The sequence below is a fragment of the Peromyscus maniculatus genome, chromosome 17 (genome assembly GCF_049852395.1).
Source record: "Peromyscus maniculatus bairdii isolate BWxNUB_F1_BW_parent chromosome 17, HU_Pman_BW_mat_3.1, whole genome shotgun sequence".
NCBI classification, from domain to species: Eukaryota; Metazoa; Chordata; class Mammalia; order Rodentia; family Cricetidae; genus Peromyscus; species Peromyscus maniculatus.
In genome coordinates this window covers 65,757,213-65,777,121 of record NC_134868.1, presented here as the reverse complement: position 1 = coordinate 65,777,121, position 19,909 = coordinate 65,757,213, and the positions used below count along the sequence as shown (strand labels likewise).

Sequence of the window (19,909 nt, the reverse complement as noted above, 5' to 3'; positions counted from 1 at the left end):
CAGCTCTAATCAGCTCTTTACATAGCTCTTTCTACACACACCTCCTTCAACTGCCAAACTCTGGACAATTATGAGCTACGTACATGGGGGTCCAACCTATTCTAAGAACACTATGCACATAGTTGCTCTCAGGCTAGGGAGGCCATGCTGACAGGATTCCCAGACAGAGAGCAACATTGAAATTCAAGACTTAATAAACTGCTGCAGGGAGTTATGTCTTAATGTTATCAGGCTGACTTTGGTTCAACAGACACCTGGGAATTTGCCCTTATGAATTATTTTGCAGGGGCAACTAGTCTATTTTGAATCTGCCCTGAAATCTGAAATCAGCCAAATGTGTGAAAAGCTGTCTTTATAACTGAGAATATTGTAATTTTACTATGTCAGTCTGAGCTTTGAAAAATATCCTAATATTATTTCTATTCATCAAAATTATATAGCTTAAGCAGAAATCATCTTTCTGACCATCCAGATATGTGTGCCCAGTAGATGAAATATATTCATGAGATAAACACACAAGCAGTGGGGAAAATACCCACAGCTGTTTATAGGGAAGAAATGCAGTGACACATGAGAAAATTACAGACAGAAGCAACCAGTTCAGAGTCTGTGGTTCCATAAGCCTTGTTTAACAAGATTCCTCCATCAGAGAATTATTCATCTGGTGGGTTGACACCTGAACTATCAATTGCCATCTGCTGTATGTTCTTGTGGCCTCTGGTAAAGCCATTGCAACCAGCAGCTCTCAGCAACTCAATTCACTTATTCCTCTTATCTCCTTATCATGTTCATACTGCATTATTTCTAAACAAATCTTAGACATAGTATTCACTCATTTTTATCATGTATCTTTAAAGCCCTTCTGCTTTTAAAGCGTGCAAACTTTAAATCACTTACACACAAACTCCCAATTTCACACACTCTTTCAAATTCTCTTGTAGTATGTTGGTCAAATGCCTTCCACATTCTCCACCTGGTAAATATATTTAAATTCCATATCTAGCTCAAGTATTATCCATACCAATACAGTACAGATACTTATATATCATTCACCATGCATCTCTTCCAGAGCTTACTCTTTCAAAGCAGAACCTAGAATGGGGCTCAGCCTCCCACAGGGCTCACACATCACCCTTCCTAGATGCTCACATCCCAACTGCTCTACTTTTCAGTTTCTATCCTGTCCTGTCAAGTCCCCACTCTAGTGCATGCACTCATAACTGACTGACAAAGCTCTGCACCTTCTGACCTATAAAAACACCCAGTCTAGCATCTCCTAGGAGTGACTGTGTTCTGAATGTGCTGGCCTTTCAACATCTTAATCTCACTGACATCCTGCACCTGTCCTCCTTGCCTAGCTAACCTTCCAGACTCAAGTTTATATGCCACTTCTCCAAGAAACAACCATGGAACAGCCATCTCAACACAGTAATTCTAATTTAGCACTTACTGCCATTTCCAGTTATGTATATATATATATATATAAGTCTGGGTGCTTATCACTTTTTTTTTTGGTCTTGTTTTGATAAGGTCAATCTGAGCATAGTGAGTCTGGGTATTAGGGCGGTCTCAGTAAAATCAGTTTAACCCACTAAAAGTATAGAAAGTACAAAGTACCTTTTAGACTACAAAACACCAAATAATATGATTGACATCATATTACCTAATCTTATAGTTCCTAGAAGAATATGCATCTAATTTTATCATTCTTAGTATCTTTTCAGATGTAAGTTTCTTTGGAATTTTATTTGTGAAAGGCAATCTGATTAGACAAATAAGGCTCATTAATAAAGAATGAGTATATACACCAGGGCCTACTATATTGACATAGGAGTGGTATTTTTATTCCCCACCTTAAAGAGGCAAATACAAAACAAAGAACAAATCTACTACCAAGTTTGACTGCATAGATTATATAGAATTTGAAAACAAATGTATTACTGATACAATTTTTGTCTTTTACTCAGCAATTCAGATACAGATTTTAGTGTCCAATTTAAGACATTCATGATATATATTTACTTTAAGCAGCTAAAAGCAAAATTTCTTTAGTAAATATTCACATACCAAAATATACCACATCTATTTTCTTACCTTTCACCTTTTTTTCTGTTCTATTACATTCAAAATGTGCCAACCACAAGCCTTAGCATTCATGACTTGAAAGAGGATTGTGGAATATTCCTTTACACTGTGTGAAGATATGCCACTGTGATTGGTTTAATAAAAAGTTAAACGGCCAATAGCTAGGCAGGATTTTGGGGGCAGAGAGAATGCTGGGAAGGAATAGGTAGAGTCACCAGCTACGCATAGAGAAAGTAAGATGTGTAGGAGATAAGGTAACAAGCCATGAGCCAAGTGACAGCACGTAAATGAATAGAAATGGATAAATTTAAGTTATAAGAGCTAATTACAAAAAAGCTTAGCTATCAGCTGAACTTTAATAATTAATAAGAAGTCTCCATGTCATTTATTTGGGAACTGGCTGGTGGGACAGAAAAATACTCCCTACAAAAGACAGTTTCTAAATCCATAAAAACCAAATTAAGAATCCTTTATTTTTGTCAACATTTGAAGAATTCGAATGATAAAAAATAATTCCATGTACTATTTTTTTTCAACTTTTCAATAGGTTGGAAGTGAAAACAAGGTGAAAATTTAAGATATTAAGATTTTTGTTTTTAATTTTTAAAAGATTTTCCTAGGGTGGGGATGTGTGGTTCAATGGTAAAGACATTTCCTAGGATTTGTAGGTTTAAACATCATGACAGAAAAGAAAAGGACTAGGATTATTTCACTTAATTTACAGTTTTGACCACAAGGTTACTTCTATCAACAACCCTTCCTACCTGACATGCTCAATGGCAAGTGCCATCTCGTGAAATTCGCGTGAGTCATCTGACACCACCCACAACTCCTGCAGAGGCAGGTGAAACTCCTTCAGGTCCAAAAGTTCCTTCACATTTGCCAAGGTAAAAGTGCTCAATTTAGATTCGTAAATACATGGCTCTGCAAGTCTCACTACTGCCTTCAAGGCTGAAAAGTCCACGTTTGTAACCTGAAATTCAAAATAATGTTACTCATTTTAATACCCAGAAATTAAAACTGAAACACATATATAAAATACTATTTATAACCCAGTTTTTAAAAGTTAGAAATAGGTCAGAATGCCTTTTAAGAATAAACAAAACAGAACTGGCTCTTGTCCTCAGCCTACAATCACGGTGAAAAATAAACCAGAGGACTTCTGGGTAAGATGGCAGAAAATAAACTGTTTCTGTGAGACAGTAAAGAAAGTCTCAGAATTTTAAAAACCAAAATATCTCAAAGAGAAAGAGGAACAGAGCTATAAATTAAAAAAGCAGTGATAGGAAAGCCAAAAAGTACTGAGAAAAAGATAGGAACTCAAGTTCCTTAGCAGCAGGAGGGGAAACAGAAGCTTCCTCCAAAAGGTAAGTAAGGTGGGTGCCAGTAAGAGACTGAGAGTCCTACCTCAGAACAAGCCAACAGGCTTCACAAGCTTCAAAACCGGCTGTGAGTTTTGGTGAGGCCGTGCTTCTTCTGGAATTTTACTGTTACTCTGTATGACTTGGAGGGCAGAGGCCAGGCACCATGTTACTTATTTGAAACTGAGCTAAAATTGGGGGCCTCAGTAGGAGGAACAATAGAGGAAGCCTGAATTTAACCTGCCACAACCCCAGATGATAGACAGCTCTGGGTGCCAGCTGCAGAGAGCAGATGCTGAAAAACAGCAAAGTGCTGGCAGCAGGAGGCTCTGACCAGCAGTGAAGTACACAGAGAAAAGCAGCCCCACTCTCAGCTGCCAAGAGCAGAAGTCATCAACTGAGAATAACCCTGGAGTTCCACTGCCTTAAGCCTGAACTCAACAGGGCAATCAACCTCTAGAGTCACATGTCTGCCATTTACTGCTGTAAGCTACAGAACTTGGATGTTCCAGCAGTCTACTTAAAACTGAAGCTCCATCCCTTCAGCAAAATGACTCATATTTTTATTTATTTACTTTCGGTTTTCAAGACAGGGTTTCTCTGTGTTACTGCCTTGGCTGTCCTGGAACTCTCTCTGTAGATCAGGATGGCGTCGACCTCAGAGATCTGCCTACCTCTGTTTCCTGAGTGCTCGGGTTAAAGGTGTGGGTCATCATGGCTTGGCTTTGATTCATATTTAAACGATTTTTAATGCATAGACTAGAGCAGAATATTATTTTAAGGTGTATTACATTTGTTTATGTTGCATTTATTTAACTCTGTGAAGCTGTATTACTTTGCCTGTTTAAAACACCTGATGGTCTAATAAAGAACTGAACGGCCAAATAGCAAGTCAGGAGAAAGGATAGGCAGGGCTGGTAGGCAGAGAGAATATATGGAAGGAGAAATCTGAGAGGAGGGGGAACTAGGAGCGAGAGGAGGACTCCTCCAGGGGCCAGCCACCCAGCTACACAGCCAGCCACAGAATAAGAGTAAAAGTAAGATATAGGGAAGTAAGAAAAGGAAAAAGCCTAGAGGCAAAAGGTAGATGGGATAATTTAAGTCAAGGAAAGATGGCAGAAACAAGCCAAGCTAAGGCTGGGCATTTATAATTAAGAATAAGCCTCTGTGTGTGATTTATTTGGGAGCTGGGTGGTGGGGGTCCCAAAGAGACAAAGAATAAAAAAACAACCAACAGACTAAACCTATACAAGAGTTCAGTGCAGCAGCTGTTTCTTATACTCTTGATGCATTTGAGAGAAAAGTCTAAGTAGAACATGAGCCACTCATGGGTATAAACTGGGAAACATCAGGAGGGGCGACAGAATCTGCAGAGCCCACTGGGAACACAAAGGTAAACTCCTAAAATAAAGACCGCTCTGGTGGACATCAGACACTTGTCCAATACAGGTTCAATACCAGCATAAGCCACAGGAAAGATAAAGGTTCACAAGTCCAGAGACTTTCCACCTCTCCCACCCGATGTATGTGACAGTTTCCAATTTTCAAGGACCTAGAAAGAAGTTGCTCCAACATTTTAACATTACTATTGCTATTGCCCTTTGTATTGTGCTGTCCCTCAGCTTTTTGTCTTTAGTACAATATCAGCTGCTTTTTTATTTCAGTGTATTTTTTTTTTTTTTTTTTTTTTTTTGGTTTTTCGAGGCAGGGTTTCTCTGTGTAGCTTTGCGCCTTTTCCTGGAACTCACTTGGTAGCCCAGGCTGGCCTCGAACTCACAGAGATCCACCTGGCTCTGCCTCCCGAGTGCTGGGATTAAAGGCGTGCGCCACCACCGCCCGGCTTCAGTGTATTTTTTTAAAGATTTATTTATTTATTACATTTACAGTGTTCTATCTACATGTCAGAAGAGTGCACCAGATCTCATTACAGATGGTTGTGAGCCATGTGGTTGCTGGGGATTGAACTCGGGACCTCTGGAAGAACAGCCAGTGCTCTTAACCTCTGAGCCACCTCTCTAGCTCTCAGTGTATTTTTAAAAATGGTTTTATTACTTCCTTTCTGACATTCAGCTTATTATGTTTGTGAACTTTTTTATTAGTGGTTTATCTTTTTCCCCCCTTTTTGGGTCTTATTCCCCCTCCACCCATTTTTTTTTCTGTACTATAGTTTTAGTGGTATTTATTGTTTTTGCTTTAAAAAAATAAATTTTAATTTTTATTCTTCTTCATGTATTTAGGTAATTTTGAACTTTCTCATTCATTTCTTTTACCTCATTTACTTACTGTATGCACATTTATCCTAAATAATTTTAACTTCAAAGCATATTTCTATATGAGTTTTCCCATTTTCTGCTTATGGTCATCAGTGATGTATTAGTGGGCTTTAATCAATTTTAAGTGTATTTCTGTATCATCTAGAGTTCAGTGTTGAGCTATCATAACTGTGTTCTCCTCATTGAGTGGCATTGGAAACTAAAATCTCAAGAGGAAGCTGTCCATGTAAGATCTTCAAGTAAAACCAGAATATTTATCTAAACCAACAGATATGTAAATTTCATCACAAAATATACAAACAATTGGGAAAAAATTAACAGGATGCCTTCAAAATAACACAACTTTTCAACTGCTAAACTGAGACACTGAAATATGTAGAATGTCAGATGAAGATGTCAAAAGTTCACTAGTATAGGTAATATTTATACATTTGTGGTCGAGCATCTAGAGACTGGCAAGGCTCAGCAGATAATGGTGCTTGCTGTCAAGCCTGACTACCTGAGTTTGATACCCTGAATCTACAAGGACAGAACTGATTACAAGCTGTGCTCTGACTTCCACATATATACATGCGCGCGCGTACACACACACACACACACACACACACACACAATGAATAAATGAATGTAAAAATACATGGATTTTTAAGAAAGAAACAAGAAAAGAGATCATGAAAAGGGAGGAAAAGATCTTAACAGGGTATAAAATGGAACGGGTAAAGGAATACATGTGATAAGAAAGCAGAAGCTGGAACTAACTTGGGGGAGGGAGGAGATTTGTGGGGAGGAAACAAATGAAAACAAAGTACATCACACATGTATGAGGATGCCATGTCTTATGAAAACCATCACATATAACCTTAAAATGATCAATGATTCCAAGGAGGATTAAAAACAAACACATTAATTCAATTCTGAACACAATCAGAAACACACAGGAAAGGTTGGCAAAATGTCTTCATAAGAGAACTCAACTTACCTCAACAAGCACCTCAAACACATTAGTGTGCCAGACTGCCCACCATCCAGATGGTTTAAGGACCTTTTCCAAGAAGCTGACTGTGAATTCCTTTACCTCAGAGGCCTTACAGTCAGCTACAAATGAAATAAGAATTGGAAATGTATAAACGAGAAGTTAATAAATTCACCTGAATCCATTTTCTCAGAACAACTGACAATCTAAGGACAATCTACTTACAAAATAGATCTATAAAAAGACAAGAACTTACTCACCTAAAATGTAATCTTGATAGGCTCTGAATCTCTCATAAAACAAAAGTTCATTTGTTGGGATAATTTGTGGAAAAAGAATTTTTCCTTCTGGCACAAGAGTGTTTACAGTAGCACCTGGCTTAACGTGACAGGTATGATCACTGCATGGATCTGCATCCTGGAATAAACCTGAAACAATATAACAAAGAAACTCAACTATCTAGTTATTAGACAGTGCTTCTAATTGCAAATCTATTTATTTATTTATCTATTATTTTCCAAACAAAATAAAAATAAGGATTTTGAGGATGAATGCCCTACTTAAGATCTCATGATCAGTAATATCACTAGTTAATAAAGCTTAAACATCTCAAAATCTAAATTATACTTCAAATAACAACCAGTTAGAAAATTTCAGTTATTTTTGTTACCACCTGTGATGATTTTGGAAGTTCTCTTTCAAAGCTAATAGTTATGACTTTCAAAGATTTTTACTTTTAATTCTTTGTATGTGGAATGGCTACCCACTACAATGTAAGCCTGTGTGTGTGTGTGTGGGGGGGTATGATGAGTGCATAAGGCCAGAGGTATTGGAACTCCCTGCTCCTGGAATTACAGACAATTGTAAGCCACCCGATGTGGGTGCTGGGAATCAAACCTAGGGCAACCACTACAAAAGCAGTACTTTTTCTCACCAGCTTCCATGATTTTTATTTTTATTACAATTAGACCAAGTATCTTATAGTTATTTTTTCTCTGAAACAATTCCACCAATATATATTTTAAAAAGGAGGCTGGGGGAATTGGGTCAGCAGTAAAAAACATGCACTGCTCTTGCAGAAGACCAGAGTTCAATTCCCAGCACCCATGTGGCAGCTCAGGAAATCTGTAGTGGGTAGCCATTCCAGCTTTGATCTGGAAGTCAATGCCCTTTTCTAGCCTATGCAAGCCATTGCATGTATGTGGTACACATGAACCCACAAGCACACATACATTCACATGAAAATTTTACATTAATTTCTAAAAACCAGTAATTAAAAAAGGAAAACTGCACTCCTATACTCCTTCTCAAAAGGAGTGTTGAGGCCTCTCTACTTTCTACACTATGAGCCTGTCAGTGGCCCCTCAAAAAATAGGTTTTTTTTTTTTTTTGCGGGAGTGGGTGGGGGGGCTGGCGTTTCAAGACAGGGTTTCTCTATGTTGTTTTGGTGCCTGTCCTGGATCTTGCTCTGTAGACCAGGATGGCCTCAAACTCACAGAGATCCACCTGGCTCTGCCTCCCGAGTGCTGGGATTAAAGGCGTGCACCCTGCCTCCCAGCTTAGAATGAGATTCTTAAGGCTACATAAGGGTTATTTGATCAAGACAACTATGGAGATTTCAATACAAACCACCTTAGACATGAGCTATGTGTAATAGGTTTCAAAAGCTATGATTGGATACTAGCATATCTAATTCTATGTACTAATTTTTTTTGTAGGCAAGGTGATTAATAAATAATGCCAATGGTAGCTCTTAAGACTGGCAGAGTGCTTTCCTGAGGTCTCTGGGAAGGTATGTGAAATTTTTACTAGACTTTCTTCCCTTGCCTTCATTTAATTGCTCCTTCTATTTTCTCTTTTCCATTTCCTTGTCTGTAAGGCCACCAGAATTACTGACCAAAATACACCTGAAGGTCATTGCTTCCTGTGATGGTCTGAATGAGAACGCCCCCACAGATTCATATATCTGAATGTTTGGTTCACAGCTGGAGGTCCATTTAGGAAGGATTAGGAGGCATGGCACTGTTGGACGAGGTGTGCCACTAGGGGTAGGCTTTGAGGTCTGTGCTTGCGCTCTCTCTCTGAAGATCAGGAAGCAAGCTCTCAGTGTCATGCTTGCCTGCTGCCATGCTTCCTGCTTTGCTGACCATTGACTAACCATCTGAAACTGTATACTTCCTAAAAGCTGCCTTGTTCATGGTGACTCTTCACAGCAACAATGACAAGGATACTTAAAAACAATACACAAGCCTTAGAGTGTATCAGTTTCCTTCCCCATAAAGGGAAGATAGAAATAATATGCTTATTTCAATTGGGATTAAATAAGGCATTTCTTTTTTTCTTTTTTTTTTTTTGGTTTTTTTCGAGACAGGGTTTCTCTGTGTAGCTTTTGCGCCTTTCCTGGAACTCACGTGGTAGCCCAGGCTGGCCTTGAACTCACAGAGATCAACCTGCCTCTGCCTCCCGAGTGCTGAGATTAAAGGCGTGCGCCACCACCACCGCCCGGCAGCATTTCTTAATAATTTATAATAGTGTCACTAATGGAATATATATATATATGACATGCTTAAAAATAGCTTACTTACATTGCCAGTGGCACAAGCATTTAATCCCAGTACTTGGGAGCCAGGCAGATCTCTGTGATTTCAAGGCCAGCCTAGTCTACACAGCAAGTTCTAGGACAGGCTTTAAAGCTACCCAGAGAAACCCTGTCTTAAAAAAATGAAAAACAAACAAACAAACCCTCCAAAAACAAAACAACAAAAGACCCAAAAAACCAAAACAAACAAATAAAAAACCCAATAAAAAAAAAGCTTACTTCAGTACTCATTCTTTACAGTTATTTTGTTTTTGTTTTGATTTTCAGTTTTGCTGAGGTACAAATCACAAAAATTGTAGCACAAAACCAGGAGCACAACAGCAAATTAGAGTAGGATTAGGGATTTATTATAAAGACAGTAAGGAATATATTCTGGAGTTTCTTTTTTTTCCCTTTCCTTTTTTTTGGGGGGGGGAGGGGCACTTTTGAGACAAGGTCTCATGAGGTTCAGGATAAGCTCAGACTCATTTTATAACTGAAGATGATTTAGAACTTCTAATCCTTTTATTTCTACCTCCCAAGTGCTGAGACTGTACAACACTCTGCCCAGTTGTATATGGTACTGGGAACAGAAAGCAGGGCCTTATGAATGCTATGCAAGCACTATACCAAACTGAGATACATCTCCAGTTTTGGATATACTTTTTCTGCAAGAAAGTCTTGATGTCACTTCTACTTTAGATAGTTCTCCATTTGCAGATTATATTTTCTGTGGAGAGTATTTTCTCATGGCTGAAAAAGACAAATTTCTTTCTCTCTTTTTTCCCCCGTTTCTATTCTTCTCTCATATAATACATCTCGACCTCAATTTCCCCTCCCTCCATTCCTACCAGTACCACCTCTCCCACTTTCCCTCGATCCACTCCTTCTCTGAACACAGCACAACAAGTTACAATAAGACTAGGCACAAACCCTTGTATCAGGGCTGAGCAAGGCAACCCAATAGGAGGAAAAGGGTCCCGGGGTAGGCTAAAGAGACAGAGACAATCCCACTGTGAGGAGTCCCACCAAAAACAAAGCTAACAATCATGTTTGCCGAAGATGCAATACAGACCCATGCAGGCTCCATGATTGCTTCTTCAGTCTCTGTGAGCCCCTATGAGCCCTGCTTAGTTGATTTTGTGGGCCTGTTCTCCTAGTGTCCTTGACCCTTCTGGCTCCTACAATTCTTCCTGTCCCTCTTCCATGGGCTTGCCCTAGCTTCAAGGGATGGGACCAGATGGAAATTTCCAATTTAGGCTCTCTCAGCCTAATGTTTGGCTGTGGGTCTCTGCATCTGCTCCCATCAGCTACTGCAGGAAGTCTCTCTGCTGATGACTGGGCTAGGCACCAAAATATGTGTATAGCAGAATACCGTTAGGAATCATTTTATTGATTTTTTTTTCCTACCCTAGGTGTCTAGGTTGCCTAGCTTCCAGTTCCTGGTCATCCAGGCAGTGCTCCCTTTTGTGGACCTCAAATTAGACTAGTCATTAGTTGGCTGTTCCCACAAGATATGCATCTCCTTGCCCCTGTACATCTTGCAGGCTGGGCTGGTTTCTACTGCACTAGGTTTCCATACCCACGCCCCTCAAATGCCCTCCAATTCTAGTACTCTCTTCTCGTACTCTTTCCCTCCATCCCTCTCACAACTACTTGATCCCTCCTGTTCCCATTCCTACCTGTCCCCAGTCAACCTGCAAAATTTTTCTATTTCCCCTTCCTAGGGGGATCCATGTGAACCCCTTAGAGCCCTCCTTATTACTTAGCCATTCTGAGTCTGTGGGTTGTATCATGATGATGATTTATTTAACAGCTACTATTCACTTATAAATGAGTACATGTGGGGGCCCACAAAGATTCCAACTTGTGGTTTGTTTCTATTTTGACTCAAGGTCAGAGAGTCAAAGTTTATATTGTTCTCCAAGGCTGCATAATAGGATGTTTTGGCCAAAGGCATGGTTACCAGGTGTCTTATGCTTCAAGGCCTAATTACAAGATGCTTTGCCATAAGGTGTTTAGAGAATTAAGAAAGGGTCTATACTTGTTTGTACTTTATGCCTTGATCTTGAAAGGGGGAAATCTTTTGCCACTCTCTTTGCTGGTGTATAAAAAGTCCATTAGAAATAAATGAGATGACTGGGTATTGACCCAGGCCCCCTCCCAAAGCTATCCTGTGCCTCTACCTTTTTCTTCATCTACGTCTATATTTTTTCCTACCTAGCATTTCTCAATTCCTCACTCCGCCGCTTCAAGGAACCTTCGACAGGCCAAGGTTGGACCCTGACAAGTACATATCATGTTTGTCTTCCTGGGTCTGAGTTACCTCACTCAGGATGATTTTTTTCTAGTTCCATCCATTTTCCTGTAAATTTCACGATGTCATTCTTATTTTTTTTTTTTTAAACAAGTGAGTCATACTCCATTGTGTAAATGTACCACATTTTCTTCATCCATTCTTCAGTTGAGGGACATCTAGGTTGTTTCCAGTTTCTGGCTATTATGAAAACCAATACAAACACAGTTGAGCAAGTGCCTTTATAGGAGGATGGAGTGTCCTTTGGGTATATGCTCAAAAATGGTATACCTGGATCTTAAAGTAGATCGATTCCCCATTTCTGAGGAAAAGCCATATTGATTTCCACAGTGATTGTACAAGTGTGCACTCCTACCAGCAACGGAGGACTACTCCCCTTGCTCCTCATCCTGAGTCATTCTGACCAGTGTAAAATGGAATCTCAAAGTAGTTTTGATTTTCATTTCTCTGATGGCTAGGGATGTTGAACATTTGTCTCTTGGCCATTTGAGATTCCTCTACTAAGAATTCTGTTTCAATCTGTATCTTATTTTTTAATTGGATTATTTGGTTTGTTGATGTCTACTTTCTTTATTTCTTTATACATTTTGGATATTAGCGCTCTGTCAGATGTGGAGTTGGTGAAATCTTTTCTCATTACGTAGGCTGCCATTTTGTTCTACTTTTGTGTTCTTTGCCTTATAGAAGCTTTTCAGTTTCATGAGGTCCCATTTATTGCTGATCTTAGTACCTACATTATTGATGTTCTGTTCTAGAAGCTATCTCCTGTGCTGAAGTGTTCAAGGCTATTCCCCTACTTTCTTTTCTATCAGGTTCACTGTATCTGGCATTACATTGAGATCTTTGAGCCACTTGGACTTGAATTTTCTATAGGATAATATGGATCTATTTGCATTCTTCTACGTGCAGATATCTAGTTAGACCAGCACCATTTGTTTAAGATGCTTTCTCTTTTTCATTGTGTCTTTCTGTCTTCTTTATAAAAAAGTCAGGTGACCATAGGTGTGTGAATTTATATATGGATTTCCAATTTGATTCCATTGATCGACATGTCTGTTTTTATGCCAATACCACGTGGTTTTTATTACTATAGCTCTGTGGTACAGCTTGAAATCAAAGATGATGATCCCTCTAGTTCTTTTATTATTCAAGATTGTTTTAGCTATTGTAGGTTTTTTTTTTCCATTTGAAGTTCAATATTGTCCTTCCAAAGTCTGTTAAGAATTCTGTTGGAATTTTGATGGGGACTGCGTTGAATCTGTAGATTGCTTTTGGTAAGATGGCCATTTTTACTATATTGACCCTACCAATCTATGAGCAAGAGAGATCTTTCCTTTCCATCTTTTGATATCGTCTTCAATTTATTTCTTCAAAGATTTTAAGTTTTTATCATACAAGTCTTTCATTTACTTGGTTAGAGTTATTTCAAGATATTTTATATTTGTGGCTATTGTGAAGAGTGTTGTTTCCATGATTTCTTTGAGTTAATCTTGTATCCAGCCACTTCGCTGAAGGTGTTTATCAGCTGCAGGAGTTCTCTGGTAAGATTTTTTGGGCTGCTTATGTATACTATCATATCATCTGTGTATAGCAATACTTAGGCTTCTTCCTTTTCAATTTATCTTCTTGGTCTCCTTCAGTTGTCCTATTGGTCTAGCTAGAACGTCAAGTACTGTATTGAATAGATATGGAGAGAGTGGGCAGCCATGTCTTGTTCCTGATTTTCTACTTTAGATGGTTCTCCATTCACAGCTTGTATGTTCTATGGAGAACATTTTCCTAGAGCTAAACAAGACAAATTTCTAAAGCACGTGATTATTGAGCTGAAGACTGCAAAGTCAACACTGTTGGTTGTAGATTTTAAAGGTACATTTCATATTGAAGAAAAAAACTACTCATCACAAATTTTTGTTAAGAATCAATGTCAGAGCTCCATTTGAAGAACAAGATAACTACTTTGTGTTATATGATGTTTTCACAAGAAGATGCAATTTTTAGAGAAGAGCTTTAGAAACATACTGAAAGAAGTTCTGGAACAATTTGATACCAATGTCCACATTATTTGCATATTTTAAGCAGTGAAGAATTGTCCAGGAACTGTAAACAACAGTGAATTCCCACTTATATTACAGAAAAAAAACTTAATAATTTACAGTGTTTGTACTGTCAGAAGACAAAAAACACAATTAAAAATCACCTGAGATAAAAACATAGCATCAGTAAATCAATCCCAAAGCAGAGAATTTGACTAATTCTCTGTCATCAACTAGTTGGAATTTGGAAAGTCATGGGAATAAGTTCAAAGACTATCAGGGCCTGCTAGACCATCACTACCATGACTGATCTTAATGGGAAGAACATCTGATTTCTGCTATGTACTTTATGAAAACCAAATGGAAAGTATGAATTATTGGGAGAGTTTATGTGCACATGACATACACACATGAACTAGATCTCCTCAAAATAAAGTCAGAACTTGAATTAAATTTCTATTAGCAAGTGAAATTGGTCAATTTCATTCAAAGACAAGTTCTCCAATGCAGGTATTATGGCTGTCATGATGAGTTCAACTCCAAAAGCAGATTTAAAAGCTCACATAGAAGAAGCTAAACACTGTTTCCTGAAAGAAAGACATGAGATCAAAGACAGCATTATTTTCCTACCTGTGAAAATGACACTATCCTGTATACACTATCCAACAGTTAGAGTAATCTGGCAGCTGAAGAAAAAATAAATAAAAATGGTCCTATCAACACAATTATCACTTGGGAAGGGATAAAATAGTTCCTTCTGGAGTCAAATATGAGTACCATCTTAGTTAGGGGTTGTTATTATTGCTGTGATGAAACAACATGACCAAAAGCAACTTAGAGGAAAGGGTTTATTTTACTCACTGTTCCTCATAACAGTTCATCATCAAAAGCAGTGAGGGTAGGAACTCAAACAGGGCAGAAACTTGGAGGCAGGAATTGATGCAGAGGCCATAGAGGGGTACTGCTTACTGGCTTGCTCGGCCTGTTTTCTTAGAAAACCCAGGACCACTAGCCCAGGGATAGCGCCGTCCACAATGGGCTGGGTTTTCCCCCATCAATTATCAATTAAGAAAATGCCCTACAGATAGATCTTGTGGAAACATTTTCTCAATTGAGGTTCAGTCATTTCAGATATAGCTTGTGTAAAGTTGACATAAAATTAGCCAGCATAGTGACCATGACCCAGGAATACAGTTTTAGGTTACCCTAAATTCTATGTTCCAATGTGGAAGCAGTTTCATTAAGTTTTATATATATATATATATATATATATATATATATATATATATATATAATTTTACAATACCATTCAGTTCTACATATCAGCCATGGGTTCCCCTATTCTCCCCCCTCCCACCCCCTCCCCTTAGCCCCAGCCCACCCTCCATTCCCACCTCCTCCAGAACAAGTCCTCCCCCGAGGACTGTGATCAACCTGGTAGACTCAGTCCAGGGAGGTCCAGTCCCTTCCTCCCAGACTGAGCCAAGTGTCCCTGCATAAGTTCCAGGTTTCAAACAGCCAACTCATGCAATGAGCACAGGACTTGGTCCCACTGCCTAGTTGCCTCCCAAACTGATCAAGCCAATCAACTGTCTCACCTATTCAGAGGGCCTGATCCAGCTGGGGGCCCCTCAGCCTTTGGTTCATAGTTCATGTGTTTCCATTCATTTGGCTACTTTTTTTCAATAATTGAGTAAAACTGAAATTTATTATATGCCACAGTCATCCTAGGGACCTCCATGCTATATATATAGCCTCTATGGTTCTATGGGTTGTGGTCTGATTGTTCTTTATTTTATATCTAGAATCCACCTATGAGTGAGTACATACCATAACTGTCTTTCTGGGTTTGGGTTACCTCACTCAGGATGATTTTTTTCTAGTTCCATCCATTTGCCTGCAAATTTCATGCTTTCATTGTTTTTCTCTGCTGAGTAGTACTCCATTGTGTATATGTACCACATTTTTTTCATCCATTCTTCCGTTGATGGGCATCTAGGTTGTTTCCAGGTTCTGGCTACAAATAGTGCTGTTATGAACATAGCTGAGCATGTATCTTTATGGTATGAATCAGCATTCCTTGGATTTATGCCCAAGAGTGGGATGGCTGGGTCTTGAGGTAGTTCGATTCCTAATTTTCTGAGAAACCTCCATACTGATTTCCACAGTGGTTGACCAAGTTTACATTCCCACCAACAGTGGAGGAGTGTCCCCTTTGCTCCACATCCTCTCCAACATTGGTTGTCATTGGTGTTTTTGATCGTAGCCATTCTAACAGGTGTAAGGTGGTATCTCAGAGTCGTTTTGATTTGCATCATTAAGTTTTTTATAGTAACAGAATTTTAAAAAAGTCATAAATCAAGACATTTTTCAAATACATTGATGGAAACCAGAAGCAAGTTATAGGCAAGCAGAGAAATCTCAGCTATACACATCAGATTCTGATAGCATTCTTAGCCCTTTGACTGGTAGAAACTAGAGTTTGTTAACTTAATGCATTCAAAATGCTGTTTAGCTGCATCTGCTAGTCATAGCGTGTTAGGTCTGACTTTGTTAATCATGGGATATTAGATCTGACACAGAGGTGGGCAAGGAGTGATTATTTAAAGTAGCCCAAGATGAACTATAATTAGAACAAACAACTTCTCCACATCACTGAAATCAATCAGACACTGTACACATGCCTTAAATAAACTTTTACACATACAGGTCAAATATGCCTTTGCACACACAGCTTCTTTCCAGGAATTCTTATTACATGTCCATCATCACTGTACACACATCTAAACTGGTTGCTTTGAAAGCAAAGCAGTGATTTGAACTGATCCAACTGCTCCTACAGGAGTGCCTGAGTAACTACTGAAGAAACTGCTACAGAAACTATTCTTCATGTTTTTCTCCTATGAGACAGACATGAAAGAACAGTTTAAATGCCACCAGCCAAGTATTTGTTCTTAATGTAATAATTTTAGACTTTTCCAAGAAATTTAATAAACTCATCTGCTGGAGACATTCATGTCTATATTTATATATTAAGAAATGATGACCACAAGAAGGCTGATTTCCATTACCTCATATAGCTTCACAGAGTAGTGAGAATACACCATCTACTCACACTGTTCATTAAGCCTCCTTTGGCAAACAACTCTCAAGGATGACCTTTTCCCTGTCACTACTGCTCCTACCACTCAAGTTCTGGGACCACAGGCAGGCACCATCACACCTGGCTTGTAAATTCAACTTTTTTATATTCCATATATGCTAGCATAAAAATGTAGTTCCTTACAGCGCTTTAAAGCTGACTTTTCATATTATTGCATTTTCCTATCAGAACTACTGGTTGTTTTCTAAGGGGGTAAACTGTACATAAACAGTTTGGCTGTTTCATAAAGCAGGTTAGTAGCAGATTTAAGTCACACCTATGATTTCTCACTTTAACAGAACTTATTACACTGCACATTATAGCTGAATGTGTTAATATAAACTAGCTTTAAAAATTAATAGGGGGATGCCGGGCGGTGGTGGCGCACGCCCCCAGCACTCGGGAGGCAGAGCCAGGCGGATCTCTGTGAGTTCGAGGCCAGCCTGGGCTACCAAGTGAGCTCCAGGAAAGGCGCAAAGCTACGCAGAGAAACCCTGTCTCAAAAAACAAACAAACAAACAAACAAACAAACAACAACAACAAAAAATTAACAGGGGGGAAGGGAAAAAAGAAATTACAGGGCCGGGAATGTTGGGAAGCAGAGGCAGGTGGAACTGTGAGTTCAAGGCTCGCCTGGTCTACACAGTCAGTTTCAGGTCACCCAGGACTAATGTAGAGACCCTGCCTGAAAACAAAAAAACAAAACAGGAACTGGGGATGTGCTCAGTGGTAGAGTGCGTCCCTAGCATATGCAAGGTCCTAAATTGGCAAATAAAAATTAAATTGGAAATAGAATCTCCATGGCCAGATCCAAGTCCCTCTACACTCCGGAGAGCCTAGGGTGGCCACAGTAGCTCCCGGCTCCGAGGTCCGGATGCAGGCTCGGAACAGCCTTCCCACGCAGGTGGCCGGGCCGCCCGGGCCGTGGAAGCAGCCCTCTGCAATGCTCACCTTCCTTCCGAGACGCCGGATCCTCCTCGGCCGCCAAGTCGGGGCCCGCTGGAACCATAGCTCCGGGCTCCAGAAGTACAACCCTGCGCAGTTCCTCAGCCATTTCAAATTTACGCGGGCGGCGGCCGCGTACCAGAACGCGGTGACGAAATCGCTAGCGTTGGTTCGTCCGACAGAGGAGCCTCTCCGGCTGCCAGCAACTCCCCTGACAGTGCTTCAGCGCCACCTATGGGATTGGCGGACTGTTCTGGACCAAGTTCTTGGACTGGTCTCTAGTTTATCCAAACAAAAGGAAGTTGAATGTTGGAATAATTTGTAATGATTTCTCAAAAATCAACGAGCCGAGCTTGGATGTTGGGCATAGTAGAAGAGATAATGAAAATGAAATGATTAAGATAATGCATTCTTGTTTTGACTATATTTTTTGGTTACTTAGAGAGTTCTCAGCCCAGTCAGCCTTGGCAATACATTTAAGATTTCCATGGCCTTGACCATCGTCCAAATGTATTAACCGAAATAATTGGCAAGTCATGTCTAAAATAACTACTATTCTTTGTCAAGATTACTCTAACCCTCATCTAACTTTCATGTGTCTTAGTGGGCTTTGCCTTGAAAAAAATCTATGTATCCCTGAACTTGGGCACCAAGAGACTTTTCAGAGGCTCCAGCCTGCTCTTTGTCTGGCCTTTAATAAAAAGGACATACAAGTTTTAATTGACTTAATCAGTGTGGTTGTCAATTACTATCTTCAGTGAATCATTACAAAAAGTAAAAAAAAAAAGTGGTATTTACACATGTTTCAGCTATTAGTGCTATTACCGTGGGAAAATCCCTTCAGGACTCAGAAGCTGGCTACAGGATGAGACTGTTGGCCTAAATGGTTCTTTCACTTCATCAGCAAGAACTATCAGACGCTGGGTAATTTCAAGTAATGTTAAATTATATTTAGATGGGTTGTGGTAGCATATACCTTTAATCCCAGCACTCTGCAAAGCAGAGGCAGGAGGCAGATCTGTGGGAGTTCCAGGTCAGACTGGTCTAACGTAGCAAGTACCAGGCCAGTCAGGGTAAGTTATATTTAGTATGCAAGTTTATTAACTTTTAATAATTTAAACTGTAACCAACAATAATAGCTAATATTTACTATGCAAAATATTGTGAGCAACTTTTACTTGCAGTATCTTATTTAAACCTCAGAAAGTATTCTATGGAGCTGGAAAGATGGTTCAACTGATAAGATATTTCCTAGGCAAGCATGAGGACCTGTGGTTGGTCCCCATGCCCACATAAAAAAAGCTAGGTATGGTGGTGCACATTTGTAACTCCAGTGCTGGAAGGGAGATGGTTTGGAGACGGGAGAACCCTGGATCTTACTAGCCAGTAAGTCTATCCAAATTTGACATAAGGGTCAGTGAGAGACCTTATCTCAAAAAATAAGATGGGAAGCAATAGAAGAAGACACCAGACCTCAATCGCTGGCATCCAGTTGTATGTCCACACACCTACGTGAAAGTACATGTACCACTGACACATACATAAATAAAAATTAGTACATAAGTATTTTCTAAGTCTTAGGTAATTAGTCTTGCTTCTGCACACTAATCTGCCCCTTGCCATGTACTCAATGAATCTGTTTTATTAAAAAAAATCTCTATGAGTTAAGAAATAGCAGTACAGTCTACTCAGTTCACAATGAGGTGAAGTCACCAAGAAATTAAATAGCTTCTCCAAGCTAATTCAATAGGACCATCATTGGTGTTTCTTGCAATCCACTACTCCCAGGCTTATTTCTACTTGGGATAGCACAGCCTTCCAGGACATTGGATTAGATGAGTCTACAGAAGACTAAAAGCTGTATCCTGGCAATTTTTTTCTTTTTTCTTTTATTGAAAATAGATTTCCCCCATATAATATATCCAATCACTCCCTCTACTCCTCCCAGTAATTCCCCTCTTCCCCTCTCATCTAGATCCACTCCCTTTCTATCTCTTGTTAGAAAAAAAACCCAGACATCTTAAGGATAATGATAAAATAAGACCAAACAAAAGCAGACAAATTAGATTAGGACAAAACAAACAAACAGAATGAAAAAGAAAAAAGAAAAGGTGCAAGAAACAGATACAGATGCAGAGACACACTCATTTGCACACTCAGGAATCCCATAAAAATATAAAACCAAAATATATAGGTAGATTT

At 39.3% G+C, this 19,909-nt stretch overlaps 1 protein-coding gene and 1 pseudogene across 1 annotated transcript in view; one reads left to right on the top strand and one right to left on the bottom strand.

Moving 5' to 3' along the window:
- Shcbp1 (SHC binding and spindle associated 1) overlaps positions 1 to 17,885 on the bottom strand; it is a 40,413-nt gene extending 22,528 nt beyond the window's left edge. Inside the window, exons 1-4 of the mRNA XM_006988330.4 lie at positions 17,714 to 17,885; positions 6,953 to 7,120; positions 6,699 to 6,814; positions 2,850 to 3,058 (exon numbers count right to left, since the gene is read on the bottom strand). Of these exons, the coding sequence (XP_006988392.2) occupies positions 2,850 to 3,058; positions 6,699 to 6,814; positions 6,953 to 7,120; positions 17,714 to 17,816 (596 nt within the window). The 5' untranslated portion in view covers positions 17,817 to 17,885. The remainder of the gene's footprint in view (positions 1 to 2,849; positions 3,059 to 6,698; positions 6,815 to 6,952; positions 7,121 to 17,713) is intronic.
- LOC143269135 (zinc finger protein 277 pseudogene) lies at positions 13,345 to 16,435 on the top strand (annotated as a pseudogene).
- Positions 17,886 to 19,909: the final 2,024 nt, after the last annotated feature.